Below are 23,083 nucleotides of genomic sequence, written 5' to 3'. Positions count from 1 at the left end.
TAACGATTAAGTACAACTATTTAAGTAAAGGCTTAGTCTCTAAAAATTAGAAGTCTTAGGCAGTGTTTGACAAAAATGAAGTTTGAAATTTGAAATCTGAATATGTTTTTTTTTTATTTTACCAAATGATAATAGCAAATCTGAATCTGTTAAGTTATTGAAATCTTAATATTTCAAATAAGATTTTATATTCAATTTCCCTATCTAGCTCCCTATTTCCTAAATCTCATTCTTCCGCTACTAAAAAAAGAAGTAAAATTTTGGTTAATGACTCAAAAGAGAGCATATTGACATTATATTACTCCAACACAATGAAGAGAAAATTACCCAGAGAATGGTCGCTGCTGATGAGATGCCTTCTCACTACGCAAAATTGAAACTTCACTCCAAATAATGATGGGGAAGTAAGTGAATAAATATGTTTTCTTGCTAAGTAAGCCGAATCAAACAGCTTGGGAATTCACAAGTAGACCAAGATATACACTGATAGCTCAAGCTCATAGGATTGGGTTGGTGCCCTTTCCAATCTATTTTTGACAACTTGAAAAAGATTGACATTTTGATGGGTTCTTTTCTCTTCCCTTTTTCCTCAAGTCATTAATGCATTAGTCACTGTCGTTATTAGGCTATCTGATAAGCCTTGGACTGTAGAAATGACTATTGAATAGCCCATTCTATTTATCTGTAAGCTTTAATGCAAAGTGGTCAATGACTTTATTTCTTAGGTGGGAAAATGGCCCTCATATATATGTATGTGCTACTAGAGTTGCTCCCCCTTCTTGGCTATTTATCAAATCCTCAACATTGTCTGTTCTCATTTAGTATGCTCGGTCAGTCGACGCAAGTTAGGCTCATTCAGTGCACACAAGTGAAAATTTAGGGGAGGAATGCCGTCCCATTCTGATGCCAAAGGAATCCATTAGTGCATTTTTCAGGCGTTCACGGTGGTTCTTACAGATAATTCTACTAATAAGAGATTACCGCTAGCAAAACTCGAATACGAGATTCTCTTACGTAAGGTAAACGAGTTTTTACCGATTGAACCACCCAATCGACAAATTAATTATGTATTTTTATGCATAGACTGTGTGAAAAAAAAATGATGGTTGTATTTTGTTACTTATTTGACGTGTACAATTATACGACCTAATCATTTGGATAGTAGATTATTCGCCAGAGTTCATTTCCTTGTATCATCATCAACATATTTTTCAATTATTTTTTTATCTCGCGTGAATCACGTCAAAAAAGTGATGCAGTATGTTTTTTCAAAAAAATTATCCCAAATAATCTACAATCCAAACACACTCAAGATTTGAGGTACAAATTCCTTGTTTTGCACATTGTAAGCTCCCTAGGGCGAAGTTGAAGATCAGTTACATGCGCTGCCTCCAATTCGAGAAAGATGATCACATGCTTTCTTGCTGCTGATCAATACTGATCAGAATTCAGCACTCAGGAGGAAATCCTATAATTTCCTAGGATTTCTCTTTCTTGCTAGTGCCTCTATTACTTCAAGTATTGGACCGACATAAAATTCCTCCTAATTATACCATGCCAATTATATAGAAAAATTCAAAAGAAATCGGACCCACCAAATTGAAGGACCCTTTTCCTTCTTTCTTTTTTTTAAAGTTTTTTTTTTTTAATTTAGCTAGCAATAGAAAATTAAAACATGCTAGAATGTGAACTTAATAATGTTGGACAGACTATAACTAACACTGCAGTGGTGGTCATTGGCAGAAATTGAAGGCTTTCACCTAGCCTTCAGCCTGAATTTATTTTGCCATCCCAATTGAGGTATGAATTATATGCTATAGGATTCAAGAACTTGAGCACCATGTCGACATTCAAAATCACAGACTTCTAGCCATCATATGATTATTAAGGTTTTAAGATGGATTTGATTCTTTAACTGTATTCATTTCACTCGAATGAATCAATGGTTTTAAAATCCAGCAGCATAATCAATGTGCAATTCCCTTCTGAAGAATGAATTACAACTTCAACCAATTTTTAAAAACCCTCAATCCAAGTGTAATTGTTGTTGGTTTTACTCAACCCAACCATAACACTTTGGATTAAAGGAGAATGCGAAAATCATCATCAAGCATGTACCAAAACAGCAAAAAAAAAAAAAAAACTTTGTGTGAATATGGACTATTCCACATTTGATGTGGGCACAATGAGATTAATTAGTATGGCCCCCAACGCCAATTTTCTTCCCGAGATTGATGGAACCCATCCACTTCCTTGGCTTTAAGAAAGAATACGTACGTGTTTTTATCTTACATAGCAAGAAACCCCGATTATTGTTATTAGTTACTCCCTCCTTCCTCGCATAAAAATATATAAGTCTACTTCTTTTTCCACGTAGATTAAGAAATTTAGTTAATATAGTTACAATAATTATTTTTATTCTTGCTTTCCTCAAATACCCCTTATGAATATTAGACCATTCATTCAAAATAAGAGACACGGATGGATTATTAGTAAAACAACAAACTAACTGGCTCTTTAAAAATGGAAATAGACGTATAATTTGGGATAGATATAAAAGAAAAATGAGCCTATTTTTTTACGAGACGGAGGGAGAAAAAAAAGGGTGGGGGGAAGGGTATTGAAATATCTGAGGTACACACGGATGGATTATTAATTGTTTTATTGTACGTTATTGTCGAATTAAATCTCCCAACTTCTGAGTCATACAATACAACAGTGGTGTGGTGGCCTTAAATTAAATTGATGTTAACGAAAAAGCTATCCAATCTGTCATTGTTTTGGTCCCACCCACAATGACTTTGAACTCATGGCCGTCTTTATTCTCACACTCCAGGACCACCGTGACAGGGAGATTGTTGTTGGAGGCTCGGACGGCAAAGTCGGGTGCGAGATGGATTTGATGGATGGATGCTACAGATATTAGATTCGTGTGTACATCTACTGTTTCTCAGTGTATGGCAAAATTTTTAAGGACAATCTTTTTTTTTTTTTTACTTTAACGGGACATCTAATTTAGTTTAATCTACTTCTATTTCTAAGGGTAGGGAGAACCTACTCACCGTCAGACTAGACGAGTGCACCACACACCCATACGGATTTAGAATAAATCTCATATTGAGGCACATTGATGGGAGGTAAGGTTTGAACCCTTGACCTCCTATCACACAATTAGTGTGGTGGCCAACTCCTTTAGAGAAAGTTGATTTTTTAAGGACAATTGTGTTGAACGTTTCTCGTATCCCGTCAAATGAATTTTTTAGTTCTACTTTTAAGATGATAATTTTGTATTTCTTACAAAATATAAAGTTTGATTTCAACCTAGATTTTCGATCGCTTTTTACCTTGAATCCATCACGTGACCACCTGCCCTTGATCATTTTTGTCTTTGGAGACAAAAGGTTAGATTCTATTTGTAACTAAACAAACGAACCTCCTCCATGTTCATTTTTGCATTTAAAAAAGTGGGATCTGATCCGAATTATATTCATTTTTTCCCTAAAAAAAGTAGAACTAAACTCAATTTGTATTCATTCTTGATACTAAAAATGTGAGATCTCACTTTTTTTTTTTACATTAAAATGACTACATATGAGTCATATGGTGATTTCAGATGTTGTCCCACATCGAAACTTAGTATGAGTGAGTAGCAAGACTTAAGGTTCTCAGAGCTTCCCTCCAGTCAGCAATTGCTTGGATGGTGAAGTTCGGTTTCTATTTGAGACCGAATTTCGTTAACTTGAATTTGTGAGAGACGTAAAATTAATATTTTAAAAGTGAAGGACAAAAAAATTTATTTGGCAAAATGTGAGAGATATTTTTAAACAATTTTCTCAATTTTTTTTTTAACATAAGATTAAATCTAAATCTCAATAGTGAGATCAAGCAATTTGCAACTCAACACTACCGTAAATCAACCCGCAAACAGTACTATTTGAATCGAGAATTTATGAAGTTTGAAGATTATTAGACCAAGATCTCATCAAAAGTAAGTGTACATGTCGTCATTTGGTTAAGTCCTCTATTAAAAAGTTTTAAAGTATGAAAACAAATCAAATTCTTTATACAATTAAGTCATAAACAACCTTCCATAGGCTACAAATGAAATGATAAATTATTTGGTTCAATTAGCATAATGGTTAATTTTTTCATCAAGATAAATTTTCCATTTTCCTAGTACCATTGTTTCAAGTTTTGATAACTTAAAAATAAGGGTGATGGACAAAAGAAATAGAAGAAGGTAAATGAAAAAAAAAAATCCCAGTTTATTTGCTTGTACACCTAATCAATAGGAGATGTATTTAATTGAACTCGTGCAAGATCCACACCTACTAAGGGGGTAGGGTGAGTAGGCCTGTCAACGGGTCGGGTCTAGACCCGGATCCGGACCGGATCCGGGAAATTTTTGCGGGTATGGGTAGAGATTTAATTCCGTTTCCCGGATCCGTTTTGTCAAACAAAAAAATGGGTCGGATACGGAATATAGTATTCCGACCTGTTTTAGACCCGGATCCGGATATAAATGAATTAATAATTTAAAAAATATATATTTATCAATATAATTTGATTAGGGTGATGTATTTTAATAAAGTTAATTTGATTTCTTTTCTTATTTGATTTTTTCTTTGCATTAGTTAGAAATTAGTTTACAAATATATTTTTTTCTCATTTTTATTAGAAATTATAAATTTTGGTAAATTTTTCCGGGTAAAGACCCGTCGGGTAAACGGGTCGGATCCGGATCCGGCATAGTAATTCGGGTCCGGGTCCAGAATAATGAATTCCGGCCCGGACCCGGCCCGTTGACAGCCCTAAGGGTGAGTGGTTACAATCCGCTGTTGCAATATCAAAACAGTAGAATAAAATCTAAAGACAAGAAATTTCCATTGAAAAGACAGAAAGTTCAAGAATACAGAAGTCAATACCCGAACCATACAACATTCTTGCTGTGTTTAGAAAGCTAAAAGAAGCAAGAAAACAGAAAAATTGTGTGCAATAAAACACAATTTGACAGAGAAAGAAACGAAGGCCCACAGCATGAAATACTAGTATGGTGCGTTCTTGACTCCCTCTTTTTCAGCAATATATAATATATGAAAACCGAAACAAAAATCCACCCACACCCCAACAAAAAAAAAAATTACAAGGAAAAAACAATAAAAGCCCAAAAAAAAATTAAAGGTTGAAATAAATTAAAGTAGTTGTGAACCGTAATGAATCTTGGCAGTTAAACAGCAGCAGCAGCAGCAGGAGCATATGGATGCAGCAAATTTGTCAGCTTCAGCTATTGATGATGGAGCATTCATAATCCCAACTAACCTCCCCTCCCCAAGAAATTAAGAGTTCCTTTTTCTTTCTTTCTTTCTCTCCTCTTCATTGAAGTAATAGTATTAATACCCCAGCTACACAAGAGCAGCTAGGATGGATAGCCTCTGAAAAATGTTCTCTCTGGTCTGTACTAGTAGTATTTATGGTCGAGAAAAACAAAACAAAAGATGAGGGGACAGTTGCATTTTATAAGTGGTGCATGCAGCAGGATCAGACCAGCAGTATCCAGCATAAGAAGTGGTAGAAAGAAGCAAAAAGAGCTGGCTGGCTACCTGAATTCAATTGAATTGAATGAAGATGATTATCAAGAAGTAGTAGTGGAGCAATTCAAGGCAGCTTTAATTTGGTGGACAGTGGTGCCGATAAGGTTATTAACGGTATTTACTGACTCTGGGCTCATTTTAGCTGATGGTAAGCTGCTTACTAGTATTTGGAATACTACTGTAATAAGTGAACCTCCAGCTCCACCTGACCTACCACCAACACCGCTACTACTACCACCCCCACCACTCCCCATTACTGCTGCTGCTGCCGCTGCATTTGAACTTGTCGATGCTCCATCTCCTCCTGCAGCTTGTATCTGCTGCTGGTTACCAGGCCTGCCATCAGGTGTTATGGTGAACCCCGATGGCAGTAATGGGATGTATGATGGATCCTCACCACTCATTGCTATGTTTATAGCTGGAAGATCAACTGGACCAAAAACTACCAGCGACCCTGATGCATCTATGCAGCTTTCTTGAAGAATCAACATGTTGTTTTGGTTTGTGTTGAAGGCCTGCTCGAATTTCTGGGATCATCAGCAACTTTAATCTTTGTTACATATGAATGAACGTTGTATTATGAAAAGAACGGTTTCATAGTTATGCTATTACCCTTAAAACAGATATGCAGTTTCCAGGATGAGAGCCATTGGCAATGTGAGCAACTTCTTGTACTGGAGCTTGATTGGAAAGAACATCCCACTGCAGAAATTAATGGAAATATAATCTAATCTGCACCATTATCACATTATTATAACGTTTCTATATCTAAATAAGGTTGATTGTGTATTCATCAAGTACCTGATGCCTAGTCCTCTCATCACGAAAAAAGTTGAAGACATTTTGTGGAGGGATTGGAAGCCAAATTGTAGTAGCTGCGCTAAGGACCACACCATTAGGCTGTCCAGGATCTGTGCTTTTGTGGAGTGTGGCTCTAACTTCAAATTCATTCAGGCCTGAAAGTGTTGTCCATTGATGGCCATTGGATGGATTGATGCTTTGGCAGAAGCTGCTTACCATTCTTTGTGCAAGTTTCATCATACTTCTCTTCCCCTCAGCCGATGGAATTACTGTACACCAAAATGCAGCCATAAATTCAGAAAAGGACGCAAAAATACTAGTAATTGAACTAAGCATTATCCCAAAGGAAAACAATAATATATTCTTATAGAAAAATAATGACTTTAGAGGAAAAGTCGGAATTAATTGAATACAAAAACGAATTTACCTCCTCCGAGGTCACGTGTAGAATTGCCGGTTACCATCAGACAAGCAAATCTTTCACACATTCTTTGAAGAGTGGCAAGCCATCTTTCAGCACCAAATGCCAAACCACTGTGAATAAGATCTCCAAAGAGCCTGTGCACAGGAGCTTTTTCTTCAATTTCTAAATGTTCCACCCAAGTAACCTATATTTGGCATAGCATTTATAGCTAAAATTAGTGGTGTCTGGAATGAAACAAGAAACAAAAACCAGTTTAATAATACTTCTACAGTGAACTTACTTTGGAGTAGCCATTGGGCATATCTTGTATCAAACATCCAGAAGGAAGCCTGTGAGTTTTACATGGAGAAGCAAATTGATTTTCTTGAGGAATATCATACGAAACATCGACTATTGCCCAAGAACCTTGCTCAATCTGCTGACAGAAACGAAGGAAGTACAGCTGCCTAGGGGGTACAAAAGGTGAAAGCACCTGCAATTCTTCATACATCTGCACCAAAATATTGGATTTAAAATGATAACAGCAAATGGTAAAAAAATTACAGCCCATGATCTCTTTCCATAGCACGGAACTGTGTTTATTTGAAAGCAGAAAATGCAAAAAGGACAAGAAAAAAAAAGGAAGTAATTACCAATTGCAGTGTACCACTTTGGCTGCCCAATATGCCAGATGATATTACTTCAAGTGTTCTTGCCCTTGAGACTATAGTAGGAAATAATTCTACCCACTTATTCTACAAAACAGCCATAATTTTCATTATTCCATGTTGACGAAAACACAATAAATAAGATCAAATAAATTGAAAAAAAGAGAAGGCTGCTGACCGCATCCATAAACATGTCCACCAATGCTAAACCGTTCATTATCACAACACCTGAATCTCTTGAAGCTTCAATCCGTATATTTGGACTTCTCAAGTGAGTGTTAGCCCTTGGAAAAATTCTTTCATAACTCTCAAGATTAAGAACTTCCCTCCCGTCGACCGGGGACTTCATCCAAAGAGGTTCATTGGTTTGTAAAAGCCTAATCAATTCATCCATGGCATTCCCAGCAATATCAGCCATAAGGGATTTATCCATGTCTGAAATGCTCATTGCTGGGAAGGGTAAACCTGGCATAGTTGATGAACTTCCTGGAAGAAGATCAAGGTCAAGTGATGGACCAACCATTCCTCCTCCTCCAAAACTAGACATGGACAAGTCTAGTGAAGATATATGAATAGGCTGCACTGGTGGAAGTTGTGAAATAGGTCTACCAATATACTTTGCCGCAATGCTAGAAACTCTATCAAGCTACAAAATAATACAAACAACTTGAATTAGTTCACAAGCAAGAAACCATGAGCAAATTTAAGCATTGAAAGTCGAGAAGAAATTAAGAATTCTACCTCTTCTTTCAACTGGGCATTTTCCATTTGAAGCTTTTGCTCGTCAAAGTAGGAATCTTCTCCAACCGGAGGGCCTCCGCAAGAAGGGCAAATCACGTTTTTTAAGGCTTCTCTGATGGCTATATTCTCGCATCTAATCTTATCATTTTCTGCTCTAAGTGCACAGTTATCCGCTCGTTCATGTTGTGCCTGTGTCATTATATTCAGCCAAAACATGTTAGGCCCAAGTCAAACCAATCACAGAAGAACCACCAGATCATGTCATCAAGAAAACAACCTATGATCCAAAAGGGTTCCAAAATAGAAAAAATAAATAAATTACCTTCATTTGCGTCCTCCTGTTTTGGAACCAGAACTTAATCTGGCGAGGAGCCAATCCCAACTCTCTACTCAACTGCAACCTTGTTTTCTCATCAGGATGAGGACATTCCTTAAACATGCTTTTCGTTTTCATCAACACGCATAAAATAACACACGCCAAAAAAAGAGAGAGAGAGAAACAAAACCTTAGTATCATCATCAAACAACAACAAATGCATATGCAAACTTAGAACTACATATAACTCTTACGATTCAAGCCTTTGAATCTGATGAGCAGTGTGTCGATGGTATCTTTTCTTCCTACGATCAGAGGCATCGTGGTGGTGATGGTGGTCACCACCCGAACCACCGCCTCCACTTGCATAGTCCATCTATCTGTTAATATTGACTAAGTAAAAAAGAGGCTAGAAACTCTCCTTCAAAAAATTGATGATGCAAAAGAAGAAGAAGCAGTACTTTAGAAAAAGAATCAGCTATGGCCATTATATTACCATTCAACTACACATATTTCCTAGTAGGTGTAGAGATTGATGTTGGGATGGTATATTACATCATGCCAGAGATGTAGCAGAAGGGGTTGTAAATGGAGGGAGCTGAAGAGTAGTAGTAGTAGTAGTAGGGAGAAAAATATCAAAGAAAAAGGGAAAAAGAGGTTGTTGTTGCTTCTTTTGGGGGGATTTTTTTTTCTCTCTCTAGTTTCTTTTCGAGGACTAGGTTAGGAGGAGATGAATCTTGAATCTTGATGATCAAAATAATACGAAGGCAAAGAAAGAAAAAAAGAAGGGAAAATATTATGGTTTTTGATTCCTTGACTTTTGTTACCGTTATCCCATAATTTAGCTCACAATAAGGACTAAGGACCATAATATAACGGTTACTCACTCAACATCTCTCTTCATAATACCTCTGTCTTAGTCTCTTTCTCTTCAAGGGTTTTTTTCTTCTTTTTTTTTTTAAAAAAAAAAAAATTAGCACTAAATGCACTCTCAGTCTTTTACCTAATTATTCTTTTCCCCGGCAGTAATATGTATTTATACATATATATACTTTTCTCTGGAATATTATTACCAATATAGGGTTTTGTTCATTAAATTCCATTTCTAAATTAATATATGCATGGAATTGGCAATTTGTTTGTTTCTTTGTGCATTTTGGATATTTTTAGCTTTTTCCTTTTGGTTGTTTGGCTGAGGACTGAAGCCTGAATTCTTGAAGTTTGAACTTGCCAATGAGTGTGACTCACCATTCGGACAAGGCTTTTAATTTTCCATTTAATGTTCCACTTTTTTATCATACTATATTTTTTTTGGGGGTAATAATTCCCCATATGCTAAAAAGAGAGAGCACAATTGTGTTGAAGACTTCAAGAATAACCGAAGGGCTTGTATGGTACTATATATTAATTGGTGGAGATTGATGGACAAGATGTGACCACGTCATATTCATATTCAATCTGCAAGGTTCAAAAAAGTAGTATTCTCAAGAAAAAGAAGTGCAAAAAATTTCATATGAATTCAATTTAAGATTACTCAACAGATGTAAAAATTTAAGGAAATGAAACCTACAAAAATGATGAAGGGATATGATAAATTCATAGCCTTGCATTATTATGAATTCACACATGGTACAAGTTCTGATAGTAATAGTACAAATCATTAATGCATCAAAATATAAATCACAGAAGAAGAGTCCGAATTTAGCCACTCCATCATGATAACCATCATAATAATAGTGATAATAATAAGGTCTAGGTGGAAGTTACATAAATGATTAAGCCTAGTGCCTGTGTTGTTAGTGTACGTAATATATGTGGCTAATTTTTTTTCTTTTTTGAAGCATAATGTGGCTAATTAATTTGGGCTTTACTAACAAAATTAATGACTTTATTCCATATTAGCATAGGTAAAAAATCATTTTGATCCATATGTATAAATATTTATACTTTGTAGTAAAATTTATAGTAATTTTTTCCTTTGGCAGTCATAATTGGATGTGGGCGTGATGAAAGAATATGCATATGGACTTATAAATGTAGCAGAAACCAAAGGTAGCTCAGGTGGGGACATTTCTTTACTTTATGTTCAACTTAATATTAAAAGTATTTATTTATTTATTTTGGAGAAAAATCATAAGTTTTGATTGAACGGCAAAAAATTATATTATTACTTGATGTTGATTTTGCATGAAATCAGATTGTAAATTTCTTTAGCTTCAATTTCAAGATACGTGATCTTTGTAGCATAAAATGGTGGAGTTAAGCCCATTAGTTGAAACCATTTGAAAGAAAAAGGAATTCTCTATGAAGGGGGCTGCCACTAATATTCTGGGTACTTGGTGACTTTTGTTTTATACCTATTTTAAAAAAATGAGATTTTTTATGAATTTTCTGCTGTATTTTTTAATTTTCTATTATATATTAATTTTTTGAAGCTACTGTATTTATTTTTTACTCAATTAATAGTTATTAGATCTTAAGAAAACTAAAAAGAACTAAAACATGATATTTATGTAGGAGAAATAGCAACATAATAAAAAGTGGGACAGAGAGTGGCACAGGGTGTGGGACAGAAGATCCGTTGCGCTATTTTAATAACCAACTAGAATTGCGCAACGGATCTTCTGTCTCACACCCTGTGCCACTTTCTGTGCCACTTTTTATTATATTGCTATTTCTCCTTCATAAACATCATGTTTTAATTCTTTTTTGTTTCCTTAAGATCCAATAATTATTAATTGAGTAATACACAAAATTTAACAAACTCAAAAAATCAAAATGCATAAAAAATGAGATTTTTATGAATTTTCTGCTGTATTTTTTAATTTTCTATTATATATTGCTTTTTGGAAGCTGTTGTATTTATTTTTTACTCAATTAATAGTTATTAGATCTTAAAGAAACAAAAAAAAATTTAAAACATGATATTTATGTAGAAGAAATAGCAATATAATAAAAAATGGAACAGAGAGTGGCACAGGGTGTGAGACAGAAGATCCGTTGCGCTAGAATTGTAATAAAGGAAATTAAAAACTTCAACTGTTTTGGGGCACAATTTGGAGAAGAGGAAGTAGCAAATTAAAAGGATAGAAACTGCTGTAAAATTTATGGTGATTTTCTCAAAGTCAAAATCCTGCATTGCTCTCCTCTAATGTCATGGGGAAAGGGGTTAGAATAATTGTCAATATAATTATTTTTGAACAGTATACCAAATTATAACTAATTGAATAACTCATTATTAATTATTTAGAAGTCTTATTGCTAAATTTAAGATCTCGAGGCTTAAAAGTTCATATATTATAATTGCGTCTCTTTTATAAGATTGTACAATTAGTTAACATTCATTTATAGTATGTTTAAAAATGTTACATCATTGAGAATAATTTTACCGAGAATCGGATGTCTTTGTTCCTTTCTCAACGTTATATAGCTTAGGGGTGTGAATTGGAATCAAAATTGGTAATTTGGAACTTTGAAATTGGAATTTTACGAAATTTTGGCATCAGAATTTTCGATCGAATTTGATTTCAAATTCACCAACTTCGAATTCGAATTTGTCCCAAATTCAATTCGGAATTCGGTAAAGTCCGATTTCACCAAATTCAAGAATATAAAAATTATTATTATTATATAAATATTATATTCCATATATATATATTATATATGTATATATATGAAAAACGAATTTGAAATCGAAATAGGAATTCTGAATTCCGATTTCGAATTGCGAATTCGAAATCAGAATTTTCTATTTGAAAAATTCCATTACCAAATTTGAACCAAATTCGCATAATTTGAAATCGGAAAACCCGATTTCAATTCCGAATTTCAAATTACCAATTTCAAAAATTTCAAATTCAATTTGCATTCGGTCAGTAAATCGAAAATTTTCGATTATGCACTCGTAATATAGCTCTTCCACTACACCATTTATTTGGGTATGTCCTTATTATATACACACGCATCCTAAAGTGACTAAATAAAAAAATCCACTTCAGTCGTAAAGGGATGAGCAAAATTGTGTTGGATTTCCTTAAGTTTTAGGGAGTCCAAAACGTTTGACGCATAAATTTCTTAAGCTTAATGACAAATAACCACTTACAATTGTTAAGCTATTTTTAGAGTACATCATTAATTTATTTTACCAAACAGCAAACCTTTCTTCATATGAAAACAACTTTAATATTTTTTTTTTCTTTAACTTCATATCCAAAGACAACAATAACACCAAAAGAGGTATCTCACTTTATAAAGTTTGAAATTTAGTTGGATCACCACAAAACATTACCACTTGCAAAAAAAAAAAAAAAATTATTATCCACATTTATGGGTTTGTATGGTTAGATTATAGAGTTATGCTAGATCAAATTATCAATAGAAAAAAATTTGCTAAATAATCTAAAAAATGAACCATAAAATGATTATTCAAATGATCACGTTTCCAAATGATCTAGGCTTAACGTAACAGCCCGGACCATAGCCATTATCATGTTCTCTGGCTTTAAGCCCATATATATAATTTGACGAGGGAAAGCAACAGCCAATCCATATTCTATGGTAAAAATTGTTTCGTAAAGATACAAGAGTGAGGAGGAAAGAGTTGGATGCACTCTATCAGGAGCTAATAAGACAAGGGCTTGCAAGAAACGTTTCTGAGAATCTGCAAAAGAAGAAAAAGTTAAAGATGGACACTCAAAGACAAGGGACTTTGAATCCTTTATTATATATAGTGGGCAAGCCTGTTCTTTGTAGCAGTAATGTTATAGGAAACTCATCAGCAAAGAGTGTATATATCGGAAGGGGAGGAGATATCAGGGTGGTGGAAGATCAGGAGGGAGGGAATCAATCATGGCACCAGTCGGATTGCCTCCTGGTTTTAGGTTCCATCCCACTGATGAAGAGCTTGTGAATTATTATCTCAAGAGGAAAATTCATGGCCAAGAAATTGAACTTGATATCATTCCTGAAGTTGATCTTTACAAATGTGAGCCTTGGGAATTAGCAGGTATTTTTTCCCCTCATTTTCTTCTTTCCTTTTTCTTCTTCTCCATCTTCCTTCTTTTCTTCTTCTTCTTCAGCTTCTAGCATGTTGTCAATGACGTATTTATATAAGTCGAGTTTGTTCTGCAAAATCGTGATGATTAGTTCAAATGATCGATCTTTTCAACTCAAATCATATATGTATGCTAGCATACTCAATAATCACTATGGTCGAGCAACTTCTTGTTTATGCAATAAGTTTGCTCAACTATCATACGGCATTCATCCCTTCATTGTTCTCTTGAACTTCATGGCAATGTTTGGAGATTTTCGTTTTTGATAATAATTCGAGTATTGCACTTGTGCTGCAGAGAAATCATTCTTGCCCAGTAGAGATCCAGAGTGGTACTTTTTTGGACCAAGGGACAGAAAGTACCCAAATGGATTTAGAACTAATAGAGCAACCAGAGCCGGATATTGGAAGTCCACAGGGAAAGATCGGAAGGTGTCGAGTCAAAATCGACCAATTGGGATGAAGAAGACATTGGTTTACTATAGAGGCCGAGCTCCTCAGGGAATCAGAACCGATTGGGTAATGCATGAATATCGCCTCGATGACAAGGAATGCGAGGAAACCTCTGGCATTCAGGTAGTTGTATGCTTACTCTAAATTTGGCATTGATGAATATACAGACAACTAAAATCGGATAAATTCATTATATCATTTGGAAACATTTGCATGACATAAGTTGAGCAAGAAAGATAGCTAGGAGGCTATGATTCTTTGGCTGATTATATTTTCCCCTCTCAAGTGCTCATGCCTGACACTGCATAGAAAGGGAGAATTGATTGCTTGATCAACTGGTATATTCATTATCATCACCTAGCTAGTGTAAGATGTCATTACTGATCCAAAAAGGTTATCGTCGGTATAAACCAAAGGGAAAGATGAGTCCTGGTGAAGTTCTTCTACGCTTCACAGAAGTTAAAAGAGTCTTAACATGAACATTCATCTCCTCCACCATTGAATATTGTTGCCATTGAGTCCAGAGCTCTCATCTCAGGGAACGCAAATCTTTTCTTCAATGTCTTCTAAACCTTCATTTTCTCTCTTTTAAGTTACTGCTCTTACAAGTTTAACTTCGTTGAACTAGCTAGAGACATGTAAAGGAAATATGAATCCAAGACGTGAATGATAAGAAAAAATTATGCGTCATTTAGACTAGCTATGTGTCAATCCTGTAATTCCTAGTCCAGTATTTTCCCTTTACATAAAATTTTCCGAAAACACCAGAAAATTCTTAAACCCCCTTTAGATGCAACCATCATTGATCCATTGTGATTGAGCTCCGATTGATGCTAGCTAGCTAGAGGTGTCAAGTTAATTATAATTGCACCCCTTATAATTACTTCAGTTTTTTGGGGAAAGACGCCCCTTCAAGTTCATTCTTTTATTCTTTTATCGCTTTCTTTTTTCTTTTCTTGGTTTATGATTTCAAACTTTTCCACAAAAAATGACTATCATAATGCTGTAGGTTAGTCTTTAATAATCTTCTTATGTCACCATTTGACTCTGAAAGCTTGAATTTCCAGTCTCAGTTAGTTGGAAAGCATCATTTCTTGATTTTTCAGTTCCTCTTTTACACAAAGGAGATGGATAGAAAGCAAGATGACTTAGCTTTAACATGTGCCCCATGTCTTATGGGCTTTTTTTTTCTTTTTTTGGGAGGCTATGCTGTTTTCTGTCCAAGAAAACTAAAGGCATATATATATATATATATGTATATAAGACCAGCCCTTGTGATAAACCATCAATGATCAAACTGGCGAAGATAAAGAACGTGGTTTGCATGGCATGCATGAAAAGCTAGGGCTTTAAAATTTGTCCTTCTCTATCAAGGGACAATCCCACTTTATCCTTTTTCTTTTCTATATTAGTATATAATTTTTGAGCATCAATATATAATTATACTAATAGAATAAACAAATTGATGACATATTCGTTTCTTGCATTGGCCTTAGATCTCTTGAGTGACAAAGCCAACTTAGCTTCACTTTGTCATTGCGTAGTGAGACAAAAGTACCATACCCCCATATGACTGAATCTCTAACAGTCCACTGATCAATTCATCTTTAGTCTATTAGGTTAATTTGGTAATCATATGATCTGATCTGATCTAGAAGAATGGAAGATTCTATTCTACTGCCAAAAAACTGAGATCATCTGACCTATCCATATATTCTATGGACAACATAATATGGTGGCCTAAAAGCAGCCCGGCCCTCTTCACTTTCATTCTGTAAGAAGATGTCGGTCACTTTTCACTTTATTCCCAATACCTTAATAAGCCAATGGACTACCAGCTTATGCTTCCTGCCCTCCACAGAATATCCACCAAATACTTGTCCACACACACACATGATCTAGGCAATGCTGCACCAAAGAGTTTTTGGGTTTTTTTTTTATCTTTTTTGTTTGTCTTTTTTAATGTCATTTAATTTGTGTCTTGCTCAAACTAGTAAAGTTTTTTCTTAAAGTAGAAAAAAGGAAAAGAAAAAAATTCTTGCCATCTTCCTTCCTGTGACATTACAAATTACATTCATTTTCTCTTTATGTCCAAAATTAAATAGTTTGGTTTTTTTTTCTTTAGACTGAATACTAGAAAAAAGTGGTTTAGATTTAGAAGGCATCATATCAATGGTAGTACCAAAACTGATTTCTTAATGAACAGACATGAAGGAGAGATTTTCTCATACTACTTCTTTTCGTACTTTTTTAGATAATTGAGATTTTCATGTACTTTTCCTTTTTTTTTTTTTTTTGGGGTTGGTTGGGGCTTGCTAGATAGATTTTCTTGTACTTCAAAAGCTTCCAGGAGATATATATGATGTCGCCTTTCTAGTTTTCAGCATTTCATCTTTTTACAGTTCTGAAGTCTAATCCACGAGCCACTATTATTGACTGTTTTAAACATCTCTGACTCGGGATATTGTTGTCCTCCAATTAGAAAAAGGGAAAAAGGAAAGGCAAAAATACAATTGCTGCGTCAGATATCGGCTAGGCAAAGCCTCGACTTTTGTCCTTTCCCCTCGTTCTCTCTCTCTCTCTTTCTGTGCATTGGAAGGAAGGATTAGCCAAGAATACTTGAGAATCCAAGCCAAGCATTCACCTTAAGGAATGTAGTTAACATTTTATGGGGAATTTTTTTTTTTTTTTTGTTAACAAGATAACTCGGAATCACCATCCGAGAGTGTGCACTAGGTAATTTTTGTTCTGTGCAATAACCCGCTAACCACACGGATGAATAAGACGCACTAAACAAGTTATGTGCGACAGGTGAATGTTTCAGAAGATATTCGAACCCGAATTAGTAAGAAGGCATGACACTAATTCTGTCATCTCGGCCAACTCAAGGAACGAAAAATTATATATTACTGGATACAAACTTGACTATAGCTTTTGTATGCAGGACTCATATGCATTATGCCGCGTGTTCAAGAAAAATGGAGTGTGCACTGAAATAGAAGAACAACAAGGGCAATCTAGCCTGTCGTTACTGGATTACTCTCAAGGGGCTGTGAATGATTACGAAACGATGTCGCCCGACGTTCCATTGGCATCATCAACCTCATGCATGGAAGAAGAAGATAAAGAAGATAAAGATGATTCATGGATGCAGTTTATTACAGATGATGCGTGGTGTTCCTCCACCGCTCCTTTTGTTGGTCAGGAAGAAGTGTCTCAAGTAGCTTTTACAAACTAATAGGGATTGGGAGGCCATACAAATTAATGACATAAATTCAAGTCCTAAGTCTCATAATTCTCATAAGAATAATACCACATTATTGATTTGAAGAAGATTTTGAAATCTCTTCATCATCAGTTTTATTTGTATCTTATTTGCTTCTTTTTTTTTTTTTGGGGTGGGGGGGTTGGGGGGGGGTAACTTTTCTTTTGGAGTCTGCTTTTAGGACATTGGTGATGATCTCTAATTGTATTTAGGTTTTGTTTTAATTGATGTGGACTGCCATGTCAGTTGCAGCCAGTTTCTTTCGGATGGCTCTACAGATTTCAAGTTTTTGACCTCTTTACTCAGAGGCTACTTGGTGTAACCTGCGGAATAAAGGGGTCTTTTTTTATGTTGTGCTGCTTTAAGTTCTAGCATTCATGTTTGTTCTCAAACCACTGTTGTTTAATTAATACTGGAAAGTTACAAAGACCTACCCTTTACTGTAACCATTATAACCTGCCAAAGGATTATGAGAATATAATGCCATCTTCCCCCATCACTATCTGGATCTAGCTCACATGCAATCTACTTAAGCATGAAGTAGAATTAATAACCTGGGCCTCAGATTAGTTGGGGTAGACTAGCTATTGATTCCACTTGTAAGGGATAACCAAACAAAGACAAAATTATCACTTTGTGAAGATTGAAGAGTCCATTGTACCTGATACCTGCACTTTTTCTCTCTTCCCCCCCCCCCCTTCCTTTTTTTCTCAAGTGATGATGCTCCAAGCCTTATCTGAGGAAGGGGAGAAGGGAGGGCTTAAGATTATAGGAAAGTTTCCGGCCCTTCCCGGTTGTGTTAGTGGGCTGTCCTCAACACCTAAGTATAGCTTGGGGGGTTCTGTAGACCTACACCAGAATTAAGTCCAGGGTCTGCTTATCACAATGCCTGTTTTTGACAGGGCTAATCAGTTGGGCTTCATGCCTTGAGCTTACATGTTAGCAGCATGACTTATCACAGCAAAACTTATACTGTCATCTAATGGAGAAGTCAAAATAATTCGAAAAGTTCAGGAAAAGTTTATTAGGGTCTACTTGGATCCGTGAATTTCAACACGTAACAACTTTCAAGCCTAAGCCCCAACTTTCATGCTGCTTCTGTTCTTGACAGATTTTACCTGTGAGACACTGAGCAGATCAACTCCGCAAATGATTAACACAGAATGTTATGGCTTCTATGCTTCTAGGAGGTAACAGAAGAAAAGGGTCTTACTTCTCTTTAAACAGGAAAAAATCGAACAGGAGAGACTTTGACATACTACCTATATAGATTACTGTTGGATTTTGATTCACATGGATTGATAATAGAATCAACAATGATTAGAGCACCTTACACCATCTACATGACATGCACAAAATATTCGAAATTGCCGCATTGGTCAAGGCATCACCATGAACCTTCCACTTCTCAAAGTCAGTAGAGGATAACATAAATGAACTAGCATTCCGATGGCCTCCACCACCGAATTCCTGCATGTGATTGTATGATGTATTAACTCTTAACTCTAGCTACACATTTTCGTAACTCAACAGGAGAAGTGCTATGAGTTGTGAAGATATTAAGAACCTGTGAGATTTGTGTTGTATCCTCATTCTCAATGCTTCTTAAGCTTATTTTTAGCAGTCGATCATTTTCAAGCTCTGGTACCTTATATACAACAGCTCCAATTCCCCTAGAGGACATCCAGCAGCAAGGAAAACTGTCACGTCAAAAAGCTAGAACCAAATGCACAAATAGAAGCACAGGTAATAAGCATGAATGATCATGATTGTAACTAGCAATGACAAGCTGGGCAAGTTTTATTTTCAAGTAGACCAGGTATGAAGGTTCGCCAACATGTATAACTGCTTAATTGATAAATTACCCACTTCAAAATTAATGAGATATTCACGTCAAGTACAAATTTTTCAATCACCTGTCTGTTTATATATGCAGATTTCTAAGACATTTACTAGTACTCTATTAACAAAATAGGGACTCCAATTTTTCCTATTTCCTACCAATCATTAATGTGAATTTTCATAACCCATTACAGAAACCAATATTGCAAAACCAGAAAAGTACACAATATCTAAGTCAAGCAAGAAGAGAAATAAGCAACTACGAACCTCAACATCATATTTTGGCTTTTATTGGCTAACTGGTGCCCAAGCTCACTTCTCAGCTCAATAACAGAATCTGCATTGACGGCCTACTAAAGGAGAATGAAATTAGACGGAAGATCTCAATTCCACTGGCAGTCTAAACAGTTTTACTGTCTAAACTAGATGCCACTAACGTTATGTTCCTCAATGCTCTGGCAATCATCCAATATGCACGCAATAACTTCAGGGTTAGACTATATTGTTAAGAAAACACCTGCCAAAACTTTAAAGGAAATCAAGAGATGTTGTAATTTGACTGCCAAAATATGGTTACTTAGATTGAGACAGAGAAACAAATGAACCAAGAAACATAAAAACAGACTGGACTACGGGGCACACAGATGTGGAAAGATTTGAGATTAAGATTAGAAATGAAGAACATAATTGGTCAAAAATAGCTTTTCAATCTTCAACTGAACTAATATTACAATTTGATAGCATCCAAATCGGGAAAGAAAACACATGAAGTTTGGGAAGCAAAATGAGCAGTTATAATAAAAGGCGTCTTCAAGTGATTAGAAAAAGAGAATACTAACCAACAAATATAATCAGAAAGATAATGTCTTTATCCCCTAAATATAGACTATTGAAGACCCTGGATGAAATAGCCTAACTCTTAAGACTATAACATGCAATTTGGGATGCATAAGGCCATCATAATACCAAAAGTATAGAGTATTCATATTCTCTACAAATATAGCTGCATTTAGTAAGTCTTTTGTCCTCACATTTCGCATTTCATAGAAGAGGTTGGACAAGTTTATGGATTTCCCATTGCATTGTTCTCCTTTATTCTCTTGTTTCAAAATTCAATAAATTGTTCAGCTTGCCATGTATGAGAGCAGATTATAATAAGTATGACATTAATCAATCTCCGTCAATTTTTGAAATCATATAAAAGACTAGGCCATCAGTGAGGAGAGTAGACTATTTACAGTTCTTAAATGATCCTTGCATGGCATGCAGGTTAATCAATTTATGACAAGCTCAATAATTTGTAATCCTACATCACATAATGGCAATGCGAGCCAATACCTTTTGCCTGCTCTAAGATGAGTTGAAACCTCAATCTAAAACATAAGCTGTAACAAAGGATAGTAATAGATGTATGCCAAACTCCCAGAATTATGACAGCACATAAAGAAATTTATGTGATATCCTGAGAAAACAACTGCATTGGTTATAAATCTCTGAATTTATATTTAATGCAGCCAAATAACTCCAGAAGCTTACCAGACACTGTCCAAATGCTCCACCACCAAGTGCAATTTGATATGATTGATCAAGAACATCATCTATTAGCTTCTGTTTCTGTGCCAAACTCCCAATGCCTTGACTTATGATGGACTCAGGATCCAAATAAACCAACTGCAAAGATTTATAGCATCCTTTTGTGAAAGGGCAATTGATAACAATCTAAAGGAACTAAAATAATGGTCTCAAAAGTAAATGAAAAGATTTTAAGCACTAAAAAACACACAAAAAGATGCATGCTGAATAACCACTGCAGATCCTCTTTAAAAAGAAAAAATTAAAAGGTGCTGGGTTAATAACTTAGCAACACAGTTACATCTTGCAGATTATTAATTAGAATAATTATGCCAATCAAACATTAAGGTGTCTGGGTCACAGTATAGACATGCTATGCAAACCTGGATCTTATATTAATAGATTGCCTTCTATCCACCTCTGTTGGATTCCATGCCATCATTTTGCTTTAAGGACATTTCTGAGAACTTATCTAAAATAACGGACTCCAATTCCCATGGCAAGAAAAAGTCATTCTAATTATCAAAATGCCAACTCAAGAAATCATTTTCTAAACATTACCTGTTGAAACAATGCAGGATTCAGTCTCGGATCAAACTCAATGTTCATATCTTTTAAGCCACTACTAAATGCTTTACTATTAGGAAGATGCCACCTCCATAAATCTGCATCTTCAATGTACTCAAACAATCTTCTAACCCTTTCAAATTCAGCAGCTATCCGTCCACAATTATCACCAAGTTTGCTTCCATCCCTAGCCAATAGCTTTTCCTTGAAATAATCATAAGCAATGGTGGCCCCACTCCTCTTCATATCTATCACCTTGATCACATTACCAGTACCATTAACTGAACTCCCTGTGCCTAAGCTTTCAAACGCAGTTTTGTGATGATCTAAAACCACAACTCTACACAAGAAAATAACAAAAAGAATAACAAAAAGAAACATAAAGATCAGATACTACACATTCCAAATTGCATCTCCATTTCTGCTTCTTTTAAATTTTCAAGGTAAAAACAGCTTATGTTAGCATAAAGTTACATAAGAGATAACGCATCAATAAAAATTAGAATTAATCTTCGATACATTGACAGTGTATACACTTTTACCATTGGATGCATGACACATAATCCGAATTTGAATTTGAAACCCAAATTTTGCGTATGTGTTGTGAATCCAACCGTGATAGTGTTTACACTGTTAGTGCATGTAAGATTTACTCTAAAAATTAATGAAGGATTTCTTTCATTTGTTAAAGCAAGATCAAGTCAATCATCAGCTTAAATAATGAAAGTCAATAACATAAAATTTCGAAGTTTCCATTCCCTTCATCTTTCCTACGTTATTAATATCCGTAATGAACTTATGCCAAAATCAAGACAGCCTATACCAGAATCACCAAAAAGCAATGAAACCTATGGATGCTCATATCCAAATAGCTCCTAAAAGAAACGATCAACATAAAAAACGTCTCCACGTAAAGCTTCGTTCGAGAAAAGCAAAACGGATATGCTTCTAGTAATATCAAGACAAATCAAAAGTAGAAAAATAACATAGAAAATATACTTGTTAACTTTTGAGGAAAGTTCGTCGACAAATCCAGAGGGGCCCACAAAATCCAATAGGTAAACATGGTCAATATCATTCAGAGGAAGGTCTTCCGTCCTGACAAAAAAGAAAACAAAAAAGCAATCAGAGACCAATGACAAATTTTGAGATTAGAAAGAACCCATTAACAGTTCAATACCGTTGTGAAGATCAAGTAAGAGAGACCTGAGAGGGGAGTAGACAGTGTTAGGGAAGAAGAGAGCACGAATGGAAGAAGAAGAGAAGTAAAGATGTGCAGCCAAAGCGGCAAAAGCTCCATCAGGGCAGGGATAATGGTAGAGCACTGCAGGCTTCTTCATCATCATATTCTTGATTTTATCAGCAGCAGCTGTTGTTGGTAGCTAACATGTCAGCACCAGCACTAGGGGCCAACATAGTAATTATGTTCATGAACATGGTTCTCTTAAGCATTTTGTCAAGCACTTTTTAAGACATTGGAATTTGGATGTTGCACCGCTTGGGATCAAGAGACATGGAGCTTGGAGCTTTATTTATTTAACAAAGAGGACACACTTTTCGACTATTTAAGATATGAAGAATTTAAATGGTATTATGTACATTTTTTTTAACTATATAAGGAATTATATTTAAAAAAATACAAAATTTAGTTCCCAACGACATTGGTATTTTGTGAAAATTTTTATAAAATATTGATATTGTGTACCTTAATTTTAGTGTGACATTAACAATTTATCAAATCATAAGCTATAAAACTTCAAGTTATAATTAGAATATAAGACGTGTGCAGATTTTTATATAGCAATTATCAG

The 23,083-nt window shown here is 35.2% G+C and overlaps 3 protein-coding genes across 8 annotated transcripts; 1 reads left to right on the top strand and 2 right to left on the bottom strand.

The window, feature by feature from the left end:
• Window positions 1–4,860: 4,860 nt before the first annotated feature.
• Window positions 4,861–9,129, bottom strand: LOC140005991 (homeobox-leucine zipper protein HDG12-like). Of its 2 annotated transcripts, none has more exons than XM_072047456.1 (10): window positions 8,775–9,129; window positions 8,527–8,644; window positions 8,205–8,393; window positions 7,642–8,109; window positions 7,449–7,550; window positions 7,097–7,306; window positions 6,820–7,000; window positions 6,393–6,661; window positions 6,204–6,293; window positions 4,861–6,118 (listed from the first exon to the last, which is right to left on the bottom strand). In XM_072047456.1, exons 1-10 carry the CDS (start codon window positions 8,894–8,896, stop codon window positions 5,633–5,635), a joined length of 2,235 nt encoding a protein of 744 aa, XP_071903557.1. In that variant the 5' UTR covers window positions 8,897–9,129; the 3' UTR covers window positions 4,861–5,632. The 2 variants fall into 2 exon arrangements, with proteins under 2 accessions (XP_071903557.1, XP_071903558.1); XM_072047457.1 differs by having other exon boundaries at window positions 4,861–6,106.
• Window positions 9,130–13,291: 4,162 nt separating this feature from the next.
• On the top strand, window positions 13,292–17,419 carry LOC140005989 (NAC domain-containing protein 54-like). Of its 2 annotated transcripts, none has more exons than XM_072047455.1 (3): window positions 13,292–13,525; window positions 13,872–14,149; window positions 16,971–17,419. In XM_072047455.1, the coding sequence occupies exons 1-3, from the start codon at window positions 13,369–13,371 to the stop codon at window positions 17,262–17,264; spliced, it is 729 nt and encodes a 242-aa protein (XP_071903556.1). In that variant the 5' UTR covers window positions 13,292–13,368; the 3' UTR covers window positions 17,265–17,419. The 2 variants fall into 2 exon arrangements, with proteins under 2 accessions (XP_071903556.1, XP_071903555.1); XM_072047454.1 differs by having other exon boundaries at window positions 13,872–14,152.
• Window positions 17,420–18,482: 1,063 nt separating this feature from the next.
• Window positions 18,483–22,811, bottom strand: LOC140005988 (uncharacterized). Of its 4 annotated transcripts, none has more exons than XM_072047451.1 (7): window positions 22,479–22,811; window positions 22,272–22,370; window positions 21,267–21,573; window positions 20,670–20,804; window positions 19,401–19,483; window positions 18,859–18,964; window positions 18,483–18,761 (listed from the first exon to the last, which is right to left on the bottom strand). In XM_072047451.1, the coding sequence occupies exons 1-7, from the start codon at window positions 22,616–22,618 to the stop codon at window positions 18,612–18,614; spliced, it is 1,020 nt and encodes a 339-aa protein (XP_071903552.1). In that variant the 5' UTR covers window positions 22,619–22,811; the 3' UTR covers window positions 18,483–18,611. The 4 variants fall into 4 exon arrangements, with proteins under 4 accessions (XP_071903552.1, XP_071903551.1, XP_071903554.1 ...); XM_072047450.1 differs by having other exon boundaries at window positions 21,267–21,612; window positions 22,479–22,810; XM_072047453.1 differs by having other exon boundaries at window positions 21,267–21,568; window positions 22,479–22,600.
• Between the last annotated feature and the right edge of the window lie 272 nt (window positions 22,812–23,083).

The sequence above is a fragment of the Coffea arabica genome, chromosome 4e, assembly GCF_036785885.1.
Source record: "Coffea arabica cultivar ET-39 chromosome 4e, Coffea Arabica ET-39 HiFi, whole genome shotgun sequence".
NCBI classification, from domain to species: Eukaryota; Viridiplantae; Streptophyta; class Magnoliopsida; order Gentianales; family Rubiaceae; genus Coffea; species Coffea arabica.
The sequence above is the reverse complement of the archived record's forward strand: the minus strand, read 5'-3'. Positions and strand labels throughout refer to the sequence as shown.

Bases quoted from the DNA above. Each gene is read 5' to 3' on its own strand.
- LOC140005991 (XM_072047456.1), bottom strand. From the start codon at position 8,896: ATGGACTATGCAAGTGGAGGCGGTGGTTCGGGTGGTGACCACCATCAC. The intron at 7,001-7,096 runs GTAAGTTCACTG...TGCCAAATATAG, and splicing joins TGCCCAATGGCTACTCCAAA to GTTACTTGGGTGGAACATTT. The intron at 6,294-6,392 runs GTACTTGATGAA...TAATTTCTGCAG, and splicing joins ATGAGAGGACTAGGCATCAG to TGGGATGTTCTTTCCAATCA.
- LOC140005989 (XM_072047454.1), top strand. From the start codon at position 13,369: ATGGCACCAGTCGGATTGCCTCCTGGTTTTAGGTTCCATCCCACTGAT. The intron at 13,526-13,871 runs GTATTTTTTCCC...CTTGTGCTGCAG, and splicing joins TGAGCCTTGGGAATTAGCAG to AGAAATCATTCTTGCCCAGT. The intron at 14,153-16,970 runs GTTGTATGCTTA...TTTTGTATGCAG, and splicing joins AAACCTCTGGCATTCAGGTA to GACTCATATGCATTATGCCG.
- LOC140005988 (XM_072047450.1), bottom strand. From the start codon at position 22,618: ATGATGATGAAGAAGCCTGCAGTGCTCTACCATTATCCCTGCCCTGAT. The intron at 18,965-19,400 runs GTTCGTAGTTGC...GATGTCCTCTAG, and splicing joins AGCCAAAATATGATGTTGAG to GGGAATTGGAGCTGTTGTAT. The intron at 18,762-18,858 runs GTTCTTAATATC...AATCACATGCAG, and splicing joins ATACAACACAAATCTCACAG to GAATTCGGTGGTGGAGGCCA.